This window comes from Corvus hawaiiensis, chromosome 4 (genome assembly GCF_020740725.1).
Source record: "Corvus hawaiiensis isolate bCorHaw1 chromosome 4, bCorHaw1.pri.cur, whole genome shotgun sequence".
NCBI lineage: Eukaryota > Metazoa > Chordata > Aves > Passeriformes > Corvidae > Corvus > Corvus hawaiiensis.
The window spans coordinates 55533130-55550210 of record NC_063216.1 but is presented as its reverse complement, the minus strand read 5'-3'; the positions used below and the strand labels follow the sequence as shown (position 1 = coordinate 55550210).

The window sequence follows — 17081 nt, the reverse complement described above, 5'->3', positions numbered from 1 at the left end:
TCCCCCACAGCCAAGGAAGCTGACTGAGGCATCCAGTACCAGACAAAACCATCTCCAGTGTTCTCATGCACCACACATATTCTCTTTTCAGCGCAGCTTTTGGGGGGAAAAAGTGGCATGCATTATCCATCAAAATCTGAGCTTCTGACAGCAACCTTTAGGCCGTGCTTTGGAAGGGGTATCCTGTTTTGGGGTCTCATCCCCCAGGCAGCCATGAGGCAGACAGGAACTCAGCTGTCTGCATGCCCTCTGCAGCACCCACAGAAATCCTATGGCTTCTGGACTGGAAGATACCTGAAGCACTGTCAGGGCAATACTATCTGGGATTCTAAGTTGAGCTGCTCTCTGTAAGTTTGTATTTCATACAAAGCCAGATACAATCCAATTTTGATGACTCCTGCTGTGATTTTGATGGTTGATCACTCTCTGTTGGGCAACCTATTGGCATTCCAGGCCTCTGAGATTTTGCAAAATAAATAAATAAATAAAAGTCCTTCCAAAAAATGTTTCCTTCTTCCTCCCCTGCAAATTGCCCTGACCTCAGGAACAGAGTGAACAATGCTGTTCAGACCTGGAACAGTGACAGATGAAGGGTCCAGCCACTTAAGAGCTAGAAATTCACTGCCTGGTCTGTCAGGAAATGGGAGATTCTCAAAAACTCTTTAATTTGATAATAGCATTTACTTCCTGACTTAGAGGATTTTGACCTTAAAATCAAGATGCTCCCATGTATGGAAAATCTATTGCAGGTGATTTTTAAATTATTCTTGCGTTAACTAGTTATTTCCCTCTTGTAAAAGGAGTCACACAAGCAAATCTCTGTCACTAACATAACAGCTCAAGTATGTGCTGAAAGAGGAATGTGCCAGCAATAGTTTTTAAGAAAAATTTTCTGAATGTGACAAAAACACCTTCCTATAGGTCATGAAGTATTTAGAGATAACAAGTGAAATTCTGGCATAAAATGTTTTCCAGCATTTATTTGAGACAACCTGGTCAGATCACTTGTGGTCACATTATGTGTGCAGGAGTCATGTTATTCATCTGTAACTTTGGCATTAACATAGGGATTTGCACGGTTAAATATCCAGATCTCTAAGCTGATTTCAGCTCTTTCCCATTTCTACCAGTACTGCAGCCTGTAATGGTGCTGGTGCCCTTGCTGTTTCCTGGTTTTACTCCTTCCCAAAAAATCCAGGGGAAGAACTGGGCCCAGCATGTCTTCTCCTGCAAACAGGGTAAAATCCTAGCTCTACTGAAATTCATTCCAGGGTTCCCATTGCTTTAAATGGTAGTGGGATTTCATCAGATATATTTCTTTGCAGGTGTGTCAACATGGAATTTTAATCAGACTTTTAATGAGTTCCCCTTCTGCTCTCCTCTACCCTTCACCTCAAGATAATATATGGCATGGAACAGACAAAGAACTTTTCAGGCTGTAATTATAACAATTAAAAACTGTTTAGTAATTTCTTCCAAAGGCGTAAACAAAGTAATGAAGTCCAATAGACACACAATGCTATTTGTTGGAACATGCATGACCTATTGTAAAAAAGTACGTAGGGCCAGTCCAAATACATCCTTGCTGTCATTTTATGCAGGAAGTGAAATCAAGCCAGGGACAAACCTAATGTAATGATGCTGAACGGCACAAGACTCAGCATATTAATGAAGTAGCCACTGGATTTTCTTTAACATATCTGTTTCTAAATGCTTAAATTGAGAAACCTGTTGGTAACTATTCATACATGAAAACCCCTACAGATCCCACAGACATTAATTACTTTTGCGGATGCTCCTAATATCAGAAGCTAAAAAAATCTCAAATTGCACACTCAAGGAGAAGGTACCCTTTTTAATAGCTATTTGCATTTTTTGCAGTGTAAATGCCATATCATCTACCTCAGCAGCAAAGGGATGGCCCTCATAATACCTTCAGGCTTGATAAAGAAGAATACAGCCAGAACAGCTTCAGGATGAACAGGAAATACGGGCTTGTTATTAAAAAAGGAAACTCCAGAATGGACTTCACACTCCAAGTCTTTTTCTGTAGAGATTAATTGCTATCAGAATAATTTGATAAATCATTAGCAACAATGAAGATAATAAAGCATGACAGAGAACAGTCTCTAAGAACCAAGAGTTGCTTAGTATATCCAAAGTTACTCAAACTGCCCAAGAGGTTCTAATTATAGTACCTGAGTATTTTATTTACGTGACTTCTTTTTCTTCCTTAAATTTGTCCTTAATTATGTGGGGTTTGATCATCTCTCTTCTGCTTTCCCTCATAAAAGACAAAACAGTCATGAAACTGATGGAACAGAGCAGCAGTCTTGACTCTGCATTTCATCTTCACTCTATTTCAGTTCTCTGTTTCACTTCTGTTTTTATTACAGTCACCTCTACAGTCATCTCTATCCCCTCCCTTTTCTTCATTGCCATTAACACTGTTCACTGCTACCAAAGTAGTCCCTTTTTCATCATCATCATCATCTTTTCTCTGTGTATTAGAGAAACTGCCTCTGAATACACTTTGCCATTCCTTTTCTGTAGACTGACTATTTGCACTAAATTTGAAGAAAAATACTGAAATCTTTATTGCATAAAAAGCTGAATACAAGTTAAGCAGAAGAAGCACCAGGGGTTTCAAGCAGGAGTTGCAATACCATTCCACTCTGTGTCATAATTTTTCTCTTTAGTTATAACGGGAAAATTAACTGCTACCTACTTTCTCACTAACATGAATATTTGTGTACTTCCAAGCAATCATATTCAATTCTAATATACCATTGAGGTAGAAATGTAACTGAAACAGACCTCTGGATTTGAATTCAGTGATTACTAAAAATCTTTAGGTAACAAACAAGAAATGTCATTCTGCAGAAAGTATAGCTTTCCTTTGTCCTGATTTTCAGAAAATAAATAATGTTGGAAATAAGACGGATAAGAACTAAACTGAAAAACTTGAATTTTTAAAGTTTTGAAATCAAGGCTTGTGTTCCAGACTCATACCTACCACAGAACACTTCTATGATTTTTTAAAAGATGAATTTTCAATAATTTCTCGTATCTTGGCTTTTAGGTAACCAGCCTGAATATACTTGAATCCTCATTTTCCTGGGAATGAAGCCAGAAAACCAGATTTCTTTAAAGTATTTCAAATCAGGTTTCTTTAAAATTTTATTTTATTTAGGTCACTCTCTTCTCTCTCCCTGTGATTCCATAAGCCAAGGCTTCTGTTAGACTTTAGCTGAACCTTTTTGAAGGATTCATGATCCAAAAGCATAAGCTTTGTTTTTGCAACAGTTTGTGACCTTGAACAGAGTGTCAGGCTCACCCAAAACTCACATGAATGCTGGCAAAACTTGCTTTCTCTGTGGTGAAATATTTCCGTGGAATAGATTTTTGAAACATGAAGTAGTCAGTGCACTGCATGTGGGTAGGTTAAACGCAGGGTAAGAGAATTAAATATGATTCCAGAAAAGACACAGAAGATAGGACAACATCCAAGGTAATCAGTCCAGAGCCCGGTACCTAAGACAGGGAAAGGGGTGGGGAGAGCTGTCTTGACTGAAACCGGTTTTTAATTAAACTATATCAACAGAGAACATTGCCAGAGGGGTCTGTTATACATATTTATGTGATCACTGATAAACCTCTTGAAGTCAGCGTATTTGGGAGTTTGTCTCTAATTGAAATGTTCCCCTGCTATAACTTCCACCCAGCAAACTCACTGTGTCTGCAGCTTCACAGCTGACCTGCCAATGATTTTGAGCCACAGACAAGAATTTCAAGTAGCAGAGTCTGCATATGCCAGTGGATCACACCAGTGTAGAGTGGAAAAAGCATAAAGGTAGCCAGCTTTTTACCCCCATGTCTGAGATGCAATGGTGGGAGGTTCGGTAGTGGGAGGTTTGACATGGTGCTGATAACACCAAGTTTGTGGGTTGAGTCCCCGTATGGGCTTAAGAGTTGGACTCGATGATCCTTGTGGGTCCCTTCCAACTCAGAATATTCTGTGAATCTGTGACATATTATGTGTACTTTCTGTCTGAAAGAGGCATTTATACTCTTTTAGCTGTTTATATTAAGATGTGATAAACTTCACCTCGACAGTGGCTCTCCCCATCTGTGAAGACAAGTCAAGTCACTTGCTCTCACATAATTATACTGTGGAAGTGTATCTGATTAAATAACCAAGCTAACATTTAATACCCTCTTGTAGAGAATTACATACCACAAAGCACTCTGTTCTGGACTTGAACCCTTGATTGTTCCTCTCTTCCACACACTTTTTAACCTGCAAATTTCCCTTGTGAAAACAAGGCTCAAAATCAGGGCACAAAGTATTTTACTCACTGACATAATAACCTCTCTACACCTACTGATGTAGTCATGTGACAAAAAACCCAAAACAAAACAAAACCGAAACCCAAACCAACCAACCAACCCAAAATCAGCACAGATAAAAGGCGTTGGAGCAGTACAGTGGGATGCAAGGACGTGTTTCCGTTTTGGGGTATCCTTGACACTGCAGTGAACTTCTCACCCAGGGACAGACATCATCTTTTGCAAGGAGACTTTGAACACACAGGAACACAAACCTGGGATTGGCCTATTGACTGTCTCTTTCTGTAGTTAATCTTTCCATAATCTAGTTATTAGATGAAAATGAATCTCCTGCACTCCCTGTAAACCCGGCTCCACAGAATGTAGCCACAAATTTCTTTAGTACTACTATAGAGTTCAATTTCACACGGAAACACTTCCTCTATTTGCATGCCGTGTTAAACATTACATTCATGAGCAGCTGGTGTCTCTCAAATCAGAACATGTGTTTACTTAGAGAGTGGTAATCTCTCAAAGGTAGTTTGCCATTATGTGTTTATGGCCTCTTAGGTAACTGCTGAAGGATCAAATGAATTAACTAGGTGGAAAAATATCTATCTTATATAACAGAAAGGTAAAACTGGAAGTCATGGAAGTATGGCTTCAAAACTCATGAACTACGGGACCCACTCAAATGTGATATGATGCTTGTTTATTTTTAAACATGAATAACTATAACAGGCCTGCTTCTGTAGTCTTGACTGGAGGAATGCCTTTTCTTAGGATGAGTTTGTTCAATGTTAACAGCATTTAAACATGAAAATTCCTGTTTCAACTGTCCAAAGGTTTTGACTTTTTAACTTATCAAGTGCTAACATCAAACAAAAATCCCATACCCTGCATACAGCAGGCTATTAATACTGATTTTTCAACCTTACCTTGATTCTGAAAATCAAGTCACATTCCTGTCCCATTTTTCATAACATGAGTAAAAAGGATTTTGCAAACCAAATTACCCCCTACAAATTAAATATTACAAATTTCCATTTATATTCATGTTATCCCTGCCATTACATTAATACAACCTCCAATTAATATAATCCTTAGGGAAGTCATACTTTTAGAATTACTTCAAATTTAGTGGCAAGTTTCCACAGACATACAAACTCAGGAAGTTCACATCTCTCAGTAGCTTTTACTATATACTTCGTCCTTAACTTGAAGTGTTGCCAAAAGTTCACGCTCTCTTGCTATAATTTTTTATTATGAATGTGGTGAAAGGTACTTGATAAAAAGGGTAAACCACTTCGTCAAAAGTGCTGCTGAGGCACTTATTCATCTTATCTTACTTTTTGAGTACCTTTAAACTTGCCTATGGGGACTGCCTTTAGAAAATGCACTCAGAATCCATACCTATTACATCTTCTCTCTATTATATCATGCCAACATAAGACTTCAGAGGTAATACCCACAAACTCAGAAGTACTCTCATTAAAAGAATTAATTTCATAAAAGCTTCTAAATAAAGGACAAATGGTAAGGACTACTGATCTGTGCTGGAATGGTTTAATCTAGGAGGTGAATGCCTTCAGTTTCTTATTTGCTTACTGGGACCTTAATTTTAGAAGACATATTAAATTAGGCACTCATCCTGCTTTCTTGCTTGCTAAAATAATCACTGTTTCTCCAGAAAAGGAAAAAAGAGCAAGGAAGCAGTGGAGAAGGAACAGGTAGCCCTTATCCTATGCATCTTGAAAACTTTTTACTGTGATGTTTCACATAATGTATCATGTAATTTAAATGTATTGACATTCCCTTGAGCTCAGCATCACACAAAAATATGGGCCATGTCTACACACAACTTACATGTCATTGCAGTCATATTCAGTGTGTGCTAGGCTTTTGGAAAGAATTTTTGCCAGTAAGGCTGTTTCTTTTGGATATCAAGAACATTAATGTCGCTCTTAATTACAGTCCCTTTATCTCAACTCCAAAGCAGTCTTTTTTGTTCTTTCACCTTTTACTGCTTTTCTCTTAACATCTTCCCATTTACAAACTGCAGACTACAACATAGTAAAACATGATTTTAACTCCTCTGATGCCCTACCTACTCTGAAAGGAAAAATATAATCAAGAAATGTAATTGTAATCCAGTTCTGAATAATTTTAGACATATAAAACAAGCTACACTACCATAAAAAATATACATAAAAAGAGAAGTTTAAAAAGTACCCTTAGGCATACTTTCTCTGATGCATGGAGATGCAGTTGAGAACCCTCCTGATGATTCTTCAGTATTATGTACCTGTACAGTGACATCCTGAAATTATGAGAAGCAGTGGTACTTAGATCTAACAAACTTCCCTCACTGAACCTTCAACACATGACTGTATTTCACTATGGATCATTTCAGCAGCTTGGATCTCATACACTCAGATAGGGTTGCACTGTGGTGTCCCTTGCCTTTGCTATCCCCAGGTCCCAGAGAACGCTACAGAGAAGAGCTGTGAGGACCAGGGACCATGAATGAAACCGATGACACTCTACTGCTGTCACATGTGTCATCAAGTGGGACTACACTCTGAGGAGCACCATTAAAACACACGCTTCCCACATGTAGACTCAAAACAGTGTCTACTGCACGACGATTCTCTGCATCTGACCACCCGGTCATGCACCTGTGTCAGGGGCGTTGGGCGAGACAACAGCCGCACCACGCATGAAAAAAAGGATGCTTGAGAGACACGTACACACTAATTAAGCTTGTAAACTCAGGCAGAGACTGACATCCTAGTGCATTGTGCCCTACACCAACACACTGTCAAACTATCTTGGCGTAGTATTATGAGGTATGCAGATCTCCAATATATCATAACAATTTTCTTTTTAATCTTCACCTTCTGTTTCACATTACATCATGAACAGGTACAATGGCACAGCTGGAAGGTAGGTGAATTGCATCAAGGCAACAAGACTAAGAAGCTGAAGAGAGAAATCTCTTAAGAGAGTTAAGGAAGTACAAATGTAGCTACCTGAACTACTTGGACCAAAATATGTCCCATTTCAGCACTCTAAATTGCTATAAAATTATGTAAGCTCATAAAAGAAATAAAAGAAAATCCTTTTGTTGCTCACAGTTTCACTGCTTTTCAGTAACATTTTTTGTGATTAATCAAAATTAACTGGAGAAGAAATCATCTTTTTAACCTTCCTTTTGATGGCTCCATACACAAATAGAACAAAAAGTAAAGCTGTTGGAATATCTTTTAGAACAACATAACAAATTCTTCCATTCAAGAAAAACATACCAAAGCAAACCTGTTGTTTAGGTAATGGCTGACATAAACAGATTTGACATTCTCTACAACTTTACAGAATAAAAATCTAACATAAAACACATTCTAACCTCTGAATAAAGATCTAATTTCCCATACATGGAAAATTCTATTCTTGGACACCTAACTGTATGTAAAGCTCTGGGAAATACTTACTTGCACTTTCCACCTTTCATAATTACTTAGAGATAAATTTACTTTGCATACTTACCAACTCTAAAGAGGCTGTAAGTGATAACTCCTTAGTAAATTAACTACATACCAGTCAAAAAAGTCAGGCAGGAGAATGTAGCACTGACTTTTGTGAAAGTTCTCATACACCCCAAATTATTTAAGTTACAACTCTGTGATATCATTTGCATATCTCTATAGACCTAAACCAAAGTGGAAAGCACCTTGTATGACATTACCAAGCTTCAGCATCCTGTTCTGCTGCAAACAAGAACAGGCTACTCACTGTGTGTCTGGAAGCCTCAAAGCCACGTAAATCGTATTATGTGACCCACACAGAGTAACCTGCAGCATTTTATTGGCGCTAATAAAGAAGAAGGGGAAAAGACATCAAATTTAGGACTAGATCTTCAGTTTGCTTCCTCTATACGTTGAGGGTGGAAATGACAAAGTAAAAGGGGCATTTCACAGGTATGTTACTTTTTGCCTTACTAACACATCTATTTGTCCACTGAGTCAAAGAAGATGCCTTTGCATTCCAAAAAGGTTTTGGTGAGTATGGAGCTTGGAAATAAGTCGGACTTAGCCATTGTTAAGAGCTGTATGTTAACTGACTTGGAGCATATACGCAAAAAGGAAATAAACTCTCTTGTATCACCAATCCTTTGTTTCTTAAGGGTTCCACATAAGAACTAGACTCAGCAGGCCTGCTTTTAGGTGGAATATATAACTACCTAGAAAGGTTGCAGAGTAGGGGGCAGAGTGAACTCACTTAGGCAAAAACCTTTTGGTTTCTCCTTTCTGAAGAAGGAGAACAAACACACACACACAACTCCAATGCAAAGCACTAATATAATAAACCCCGAAAAGGTTGCACTGGGGAATAAACAGGGAATTAGTATTTGAAACCCATCCTTCAATCTGCCATACTGAGTCTTGCTTGGTAACACATGAAAGCTAACAAGACAAGAAAGCATAATAATAGCAATGCATTTGGCATTCTTCCAGACTATTCTGACTTCTCTTCAGGCCAGCCCAATTTATTCAATCCAGAAGAAAAAAAAAAGTATCAAACCCGATCTCAAATAATAAGCCCTGCTAGGAAGTGAAGCATATCATTCTGCACAGAGCTGCACCAACACTGATGAAAGCTGGCTTGATTGAGCCTGCTTGGAGAACAAAGGAGCTGCAGCCTGCTGAGACACTGAGCCATCCCATGACCACTGAGACACCAAGCTGCCCCACCAGCACTGAGGCACTGAGTCACCATTAATCACCTGCTGCTCTAGGAAGGACCTGGCTTGGGAAGCCTCCTTGAGCAAGGGCAGTTTTGAACTGCTGAAGCCAGCTGTTTCTTGGAGCTTTGGCATTAACTACAACTTTCACAACTGGGGTTAAGGACAAGTCTTCAGAAAGCTTGACACAGAAGTAGTTAATTCTCCTGTCTTGAGGAGCTTCCAAAGAGAATTCCAGCAAACTAAATTAAAAATCCAAACATAAGCTGTTATGGCCAGAAACATATAGGAAAATATTACTTTAGTGCTTAACTATACCCTGCTCTGAAGTAAAATGCAGTAACCTTATCTTATTTTCAAACAGACTGGCTATAGTGTCTTGCTTTACTGGTGCTAAGAAAAAATCTCTTTCACTATGTGGCCTAAAGAAAAATCCTATTCAGCACAGTTAAATATTTACTGTTTCTATTTGCATATTACAGGCAAAATCTTAAGGCATAGCAAAGTTTGCAAAGGTCTCAAATACTGGCTCCTTTTGTATCTTGCCATGTGAAAAGTATATTTTCCTATACTACCCTCTGTCAACATGAAACACATACAAAGACATTTTAACGTGATTGTACTCATTGTGGGCTACATGTCATATAAGGATCGATCCTGAAATTATTTCCAGTGTAAGAACTTTTAGTGTATACACAGAAAAAATCCCAACTTTAGTCAAGATTTTCCACTAAATAATGCAGATGTGACAAAGAAGATGTGTCACAAGAAATGTGACAAAAAATTGTAGGAATAATATATTTGTACATAATTTCTTCAACATCAGTGTGTTTACTCAGTTTTTTAACTAGCAAGGAAGGCTGAGAAGGCAGACACCACATAATGTCTGAGACAGCTTACTTAGCTTCTGTTGTGTAAACCACCATAACTGTCAGTGTCAGCGTCTCTCCAAGCAGCTGGCAACAAAATGACTTGTAATTCCAGGCTGAGTTCCTTAAATCTCAGAAATTTCTCACCTAGCACCATTCCCTGACTTTTTCTTTGGGGTTTTTCACTTGGATTGGGTCACAGGTCTTAAAAGTCCTAGATGACTAACCTCTTCTAATTGACAGGCTTTGATGACACTCCTGTAGCGGTATTCATCATAAGATACACCAAAAATTATGTTTTCTTTTATTGTTCCAGGCATGATCCAGGACACCTGAGGGGAAAAGGATATCCTTCCACTGTGTTTAATTTTACCCTGCGAAGGCTCCAATTCTCCCATTATCAACATCAGAAGAGAAGTCTGAAAAAATATTAACATTTGATTAGTATGTCAGAGATCTCTACAACAAAGAAATGTTGAACAAAGTCAGAATCACTCTGCTAAGTCACTTAAATGGCATATTTGTCCTGTCAAGAGGGTTCCTGCTAGTACTGATTTAGTTCAAATGGCAGTTAGTGGAGATTTTCATGATACATGTGATTCTGAAAGGCCTCTAATATGAGAGAAACTTAATTTAATAAACGATAAAAATTGTGTAAGATATCTTGTAAAAAAGGCATGCTGCTGCAAAAGTATGTCATTTTAATGAAGCTATCAATAATTTTACAAGGTGAAAATCTGTGAAACACATACAGACAGAAGGTACTAGTATTTATAGAGAATGCTATTTGATTTTTCCCATCATCAGTGACTATTTTGTTTGCTCTTTGTACAACATAATTCATGTTTAACATTTTGCTAGTGCTCATAAGTATTTTATCTGTATTGCCTTGAAAAATGCAATTTCTTTGTGTAAGTATATACAGTTGCTCAGTATGATCTGAATTTTCCTCTGCAACTGTTAACTCATTTACGTGAATGCATGACCTAAGTATATTTACTATTTCCCTCCATAAAAGAATTGATTGCAATTTCAGTACTGACATGTTATAATTTCAAAGTTAATCAGTAGCTTGTAGTAACCTTGTCACACATCATTGGCTACTAGATCAAAGAATAGAATTGAGAAATACACGGAAAAATATGTTACAGAGCCATTGCAGTGGTGTTCTTATCATTAATAAACAGTCAACAAAGTTGGGACGTAACAGCCAAAGATCCAAAAAATCTGTCTAAGTCACAGTTTCATGCTGTCAAACCCAGAGATCCTTTTGCAAGCTATACAATATATTGGGGGAGTCTCACGAGATTCCTTCCATTATACCAGAATCTGATTTTTCCAAAATGCTGAGTAGGAAGCTTCCAATCTTGCAAAGGACAGCCACTGGGTATGTTTTGTACACTGTATCTTGTGCCATATAACACAAATTAAAAAACAAAACAAAACCAAAACAAACCCTATCTAATACTGAAGCGATATTAAAGAGCTGATGTCAGGCTTCATACCTGCTATAGATAAAATAGTTGTTCAGTCTGTTTCACAGGCCTGACAATTCCTGGAATATACAGTAACGGCCTCAAGCAACATGAAGGAACCTTACATTAAGAAGTTGTAAAGGAAGGGCAGTACTTTGTAGGGGGTGGTGAGTGGGAGGTGAACCTTATTTTTTGTAACTTTTTAGATAATATTATAAGGCTTTTATTTTTATTGCCTTGAAAAGTGCAAATTTTTGGTATGTATATACTCATATAAGCAGTTCAGTGTAATCTGAATTTTCCTCAATTTCTTGTGTAGCAGAATAAAGGAGATATACATACATCCTTCAGCATTTTCTAGTTCACATTTCTATATTACAATTACCAGCATTAGCAATAGCCATAGATAAACTGTTCTGTTAATTCTAAAGTATCACAGAAAAATGCACCTTAATTTATTATCTTGAGAACAATCTCATGTTCTGAGTCCCTTTCTCTTTCTTGTGGGGACCATTACTGAAAAATAAGAAGCCTTGATCATATTGAAATTGATGGGTCCTTTGTCATTGATTCCAACAGACCAAAGATTTTACCCCATGTAAGTAAATGAAATCATAATATTTTCACCTATAACTTGTAAAACAGGAGAAGCATAATGAAAATTTGTTTTAACATTCACATCTCCTCAAAAAACCCAGTGAAGATGAAAGACTCATCTAATTACTTGCTGTTCAAAGTGAATAAGAGTATCACAGTTCAACTCATTCATATTAATGATGTTAATTGGCTGTGTCATCTGCAAACTAAATGCACTGATAACATTTTGGGGTAATAAAATGATGAATAATCTAAACCACAACTTTTCACAGAAAACTGCCAGTTTCAGCAGCATCTCCCCAGGCTTTCACATGGGTCTCAGGAAGCCCAAAGGAGGCACTGTAGGAACCAGAGCTAAGTGATCAGGTACACCACATGTCCAGGGCACACATACCTGGCTATATTCTTGTCAGGCTTGTCAGGTTATGAACTATCTTGTGTTCAAATTTTTCCTTAAAATGTTAGCAAGGCAGGGAAAAAAAAAGCTTTCTAGCACACTGAGCCATCTGAATATCTATGCTATATTCTTCATTTTTTTTTAAGGCAGGGAGATTCTCACCCTGAGCCTTAACTTTAGGTTTCAGTCTGCATTATTCCTGTAAAATTTCTTTTTACTTCCAATGGGAAAACATTTTGTCATTAAATTGCTATTACCTTATAATTCTGTAACCTTCTATTACAAAAAATATCCAGCAAACTCTATCTCATATTGGCCACAGAATAAAACTTCAAATAACTATTTTAGTGAAACTTGCAGTTTATCCATACTTTTTCCTGCAGCCATCATTTCTGCAGCAAGCACAGGATAATAAGAACACAGTAACAATACAGGTAACAACACAGTATCATTCCTTATAATTATCAGGACTCTTGTTCAACCAGCAGAAGCAAAAATACCTTGCCAGCTCCAGTAGATCCAGAAACAGCTAATAGCTGCCCCTTCTCAATCTTGAAATTTATATCTTGAAGAACAGGAGAGGCATGAAGTGGAAAATTACTGAAGAAGAGATTGCTGTCAGTGCCAGGAGCTTTGCTGTTGTTGTTTTCCCGGTTTGCTTTTACAAACAGCTCTCCAATTCCCTGCAACATACATGGATATGTATCTGATGTACATAAAAAATAAATAAAACATGCATATGCAGAGATGTATATCATAGTATGGATTTATGAAAACATATGAACTTATTTTTCTCATGTTCCTTTGCCTATCAATAAAATACTCATTATATTCTTAAATATTCTTAAATATTTTTCAATGTAGGTACTGGACTTGTGCCTAAATTTGTGGACACAAACAAAATTTGCTTATTATAGAACTGTTTTCCAATGTTTATACATGCCACAGCCTGATCCTGTTTTCAAGCTGGCTTAAATCAGTAATAGCTACTTATTACAGGCCTTAACACTCACTAAAAGGTTTCTTCCAAAGGTTCTCGACTGTGGATAATTTGATACCATGCATTAATTACTTACTAAGTATTCCTTGCCTGCTGAGAGCTGAAGCAAGTTAAAATGAAAGAGTGTAGGCTGCTCTTTTTAGAGAACATCATGGCAAATATTAAAAAAAAAAAAAAACTCTGTATTTTAATAAATTTTGGGTAAAAGTACCAACCTCATCCCAAAAAGCTGTTACTTTGTCCAGCTCAACCCCAGTGGTTGTTAGATTATACTCCAGAGCTTTATATTCTTTTTTCAGCAAGAAATCCTAGAAACACCATGAAAGCAGATAAAACAGTAAGGGACAAGGTCATATCTCACAAAGCAGTACATATTTGCCTACACACAGCACTAATATTTCTGGTGACACTTTTGCAGTGCTTTCAGCGGAGGCATAAACATAAATTATACAGTATCTTTTGGATGCAGAAGGAAATGTTTCTGAACCTACCAATTCTTTCATTGCTAGTGAAAACATATCCATAAGGGCATTTGGTTCTGATTTAGAAAGAATATCAAAACTTGGCACTTGTTTTGCTTTCAGGACTTGTATCAGGCAAGATCACCCTCTGACCTTAACCCTTTTCAAATAAAGCTTTGGTTTTGGAGTAAGATGTAGAAGGTAGCATTCTGGTAAACAGTGAAACAAAGCAGCTACATGCTGCTACCTTCATTTTCCAAAACGACATGAGTTTAAAAGAGTTGGAATGATCTCTCTACCAACAAAAATAAAAGGCAGATAATGATCCTGCCAAGTGCAGCACTGATGTAGTGTAATTTCAAATGACACAAGTCAGCAACCCAGTGCTCGTGTTGACTTCTGGGACAGCATTAGGAAATAAGAGTAAGCCTATGCTAATGTAGGAAAGACAGCCTCTCTATTCCATTATTTTATTAAGGCTATATAGTCTGTAGATATCGTCTCCTCCAAATTCTGCATTCTTAAATTATGTGGAAGCAAATAGATCTACATGAGCAATACAGTGGAAAAACTAAGCAGACTCATGAGGAAATCAGTTCTCAACAGTACACTTCCAAATTTTCGAAGCAGAACAAGAAGAAGGGAAAATGCAGATGATTAAAAGAGCAGGAAGTGAAAAACTGTAAAGCAAAACACACATGGTTTATGTAAAAAAAAAAAAAGGAAGTTATAGCTATGCTTTCATGACAAAGGGGTCATCCAGTGGAGTTCCTGGAGCAGTGATAGCCAGAGAGAGCACACTGATTCTGAAATAACATGGTCTAGAAAACATGTGAAAATACAATGACCCAGGGGATATACCTGGCCCAGTCAACTCTCTAAACTGATGTGGAAATTAAATCAGAGAGATGTGTGAGTGGTTTATTATTCTTTATGTTTCTTAAGACTAGCAAAGGACTTTAGTGTTCTGGGATTCTGTCCTGTCTGTCTATGGGGACTTTACTGAACCTGCCACAAAGAGATGATTATTTATGGATTCTGGAGCACCCATTTGCTAAAATCTCCAAAAACAAGCATTCGGTGAAGTGAAGGCAATGGTGTGGCAACTGGGCTTGCCAATTCTGTGACTCTGTCCAGGGCATTGGACACACTCTTCCAGGAAACAGGAGAGACAGGATACTTCCACTAATGCCTAGGGAATCTGACAGCACAAGAAAAGCCTATAATGGGACCAAATAAGGCAGTCTTCTGAATGTCAAATAGAAAGGTTTATGGCTTGATTTCTTGAATTTCCTGCCCAGTTGAAAACCATAAAAATCCTACACTTATTTCTTATTCTAGACTGAGGTTCAGACATCTGATTAAGATCTTTAAGTTTTGTACTAGTTATTTTTATCATACTAAAAATAACAAAACCTATGTTCTACAAAACACCCCACATCTATAAATATGTAATGAAAAAGGTCTAAGCTTTCACCCCAAATAGTGTAAGAATTCTTTTCCTAGGGAATAATTTCAGAACAGCAGATAAAAAAGACGGAGTTAATGAGAATCCACTCTGATTTGACTCTGCAGATAAGAGTCTCATGCTGGTACAGGAGCAATTGATCTCAGTAGGTAAGGTGGGTAATAATTATTTGACTGGTACCTTAATTATGTTTGCTACTCATAATGAATGAGATGCACATCTGCATAAAACACACAGTCTCCTGCTGTTCTTGCCACTAGTATCTAGAAAAACAGAAGATCTGTGACTGCAAGATCTGTGACTCCTGGAAGCCATGCTATATAAAACATGTCCTAATTTTTAACTTCCTTTACTGAAGGAAAAACATCTCTTAAGCATCACAACTCATGATTTTATTAAGTTCCTTGTTCTGCAATGAGAATAACTAACTAAATGTCACTGTTTTGAAAAAAAAGCAGCAAGCAGGTAGCATGAGACTCTTGTGGTTATGCTGCCTGGGGAACAATATCAAGATTTATAATGACATTTCATGGTGTTTAGTCAAAGCAACATATATTTAAAAAGTCTGCATAAATGCTGTGTGCTTTTGTTGATCAGCTGACAAGATAACATGATATAAAGAATTAGCTTACGTACTTGGGAAGATTTTTGTCTATGTACCCTACCTGTATCTTGTTTATTGCTCCAATAGAGTCATACCAGGTCTGTACAGCGCCGGGAAACTGCCTGGTCACTGTCATTCGAAGAACAATGCAGAAAGAAATGGTGGTAAATATTTTTCGGAGAATAATTCCTTTAATCACAGCATACGGAAGCACAGCTAAAAACACCACAAAAAAGCCCGAAAAGAAGAAGGCTGAGCTGTTGAAATATCTCACATACGCAGCTTTACGGGTAAGCTTCAGTTCAGTTCTGTTAAAAAAAAAATACAAATAATTAGTGTAGGATGTCACAATTTGCAATTTACGAATATTTTGGACGGAACTGTTGGCATAAGAATTAACTCAGAGGCTCACTCATCTTTCTTATTTTCTAGAAATGCAGCTATAAAGTAACACTCCAAACTATTTTTGGGCCTTGCAAATAATTAGAGTCAAATTTTGACATCAGTGTTCAGAGATGTCAGAGAAAATAACAATATCTGTCATGACTGGATACCAAATAAACCACAAGCCTCTGCAGTTCCTGGCACAACCAACCTTCAGCATCTAACACTGTTGTATGTGATGCACTCCCAGAAGGATCATCCCATACTTATCTGGTCATTTAGATGCATAACTCCCCTAGAAAAAAGATACTTTGAAATGCCAGATTAACTATATGTTACCATAAAAAAACCTTACAATAGACAACCTGATTATAAGGTCACCTTCTTTTGCGTGGCAACCTACTAACACCTTCACCCATGAATTAAGGTGTCACTTAACCCCAGTTTGAAGAGGTGGAAGGCAAGGAGTCTGCTCTCCACCTTCCTTTCTCCATAAAAGCTCAGTCTACAGAGAAGCTTACTGACTCCTGTGCAGTCAGGAACGCAATCAGTGATTACTCCTAGCTGTTTCCACAAGGTCTATGCATCTTATAGCAAGCTATTAAACAAAAAGATAAATAATCCAGGGGATATAAATAATTTTCTGAGTTGAGAGCTCTAACTCACAGTGCTGAAGACTTCTCTTCTGCTGAAGAGACTGCTCTCATTTTGACTCTGTTCACTTCACATACCCCAGGTGCCCTGCAGCTCAGTTTT

The 17081-nt window shown here is 37.6% G+C and overlaps 1 protein-coding gene across 1 annotated transcript in view; it reads right to left on the bottom strand.

Moving 5' to 3' along the window:
* The window catches only part of CFTR (CF transmembrane conductance regulator), a 91546-nt gene that overhangs the window by 47509 nt on the left and 26956 nt on the right, over positions 1 to 17081 (bottom strand). Inside the window, exons 8-11 of the mRNA XM_048302426.1 lie at positions 16003 to 16249; positions 13624 to 13716; positions 12909 to 13091; positions 10167 to 10358 (exon numbers count right to left, since the gene is read on the bottom strand). Coding sequence (XP_048158383.1) covers positions 10167 to 10358; positions 12909 to 13091; positions 13624 to 13716; positions 16003 to 16249 — 715 coding nt within the window. The remainder of the gene's footprint in view (positions 1 to 10166; positions 10359 to 12908; positions 13092 to 13623; positions 13717 to 16002; positions 16250 to 17081) is intronic.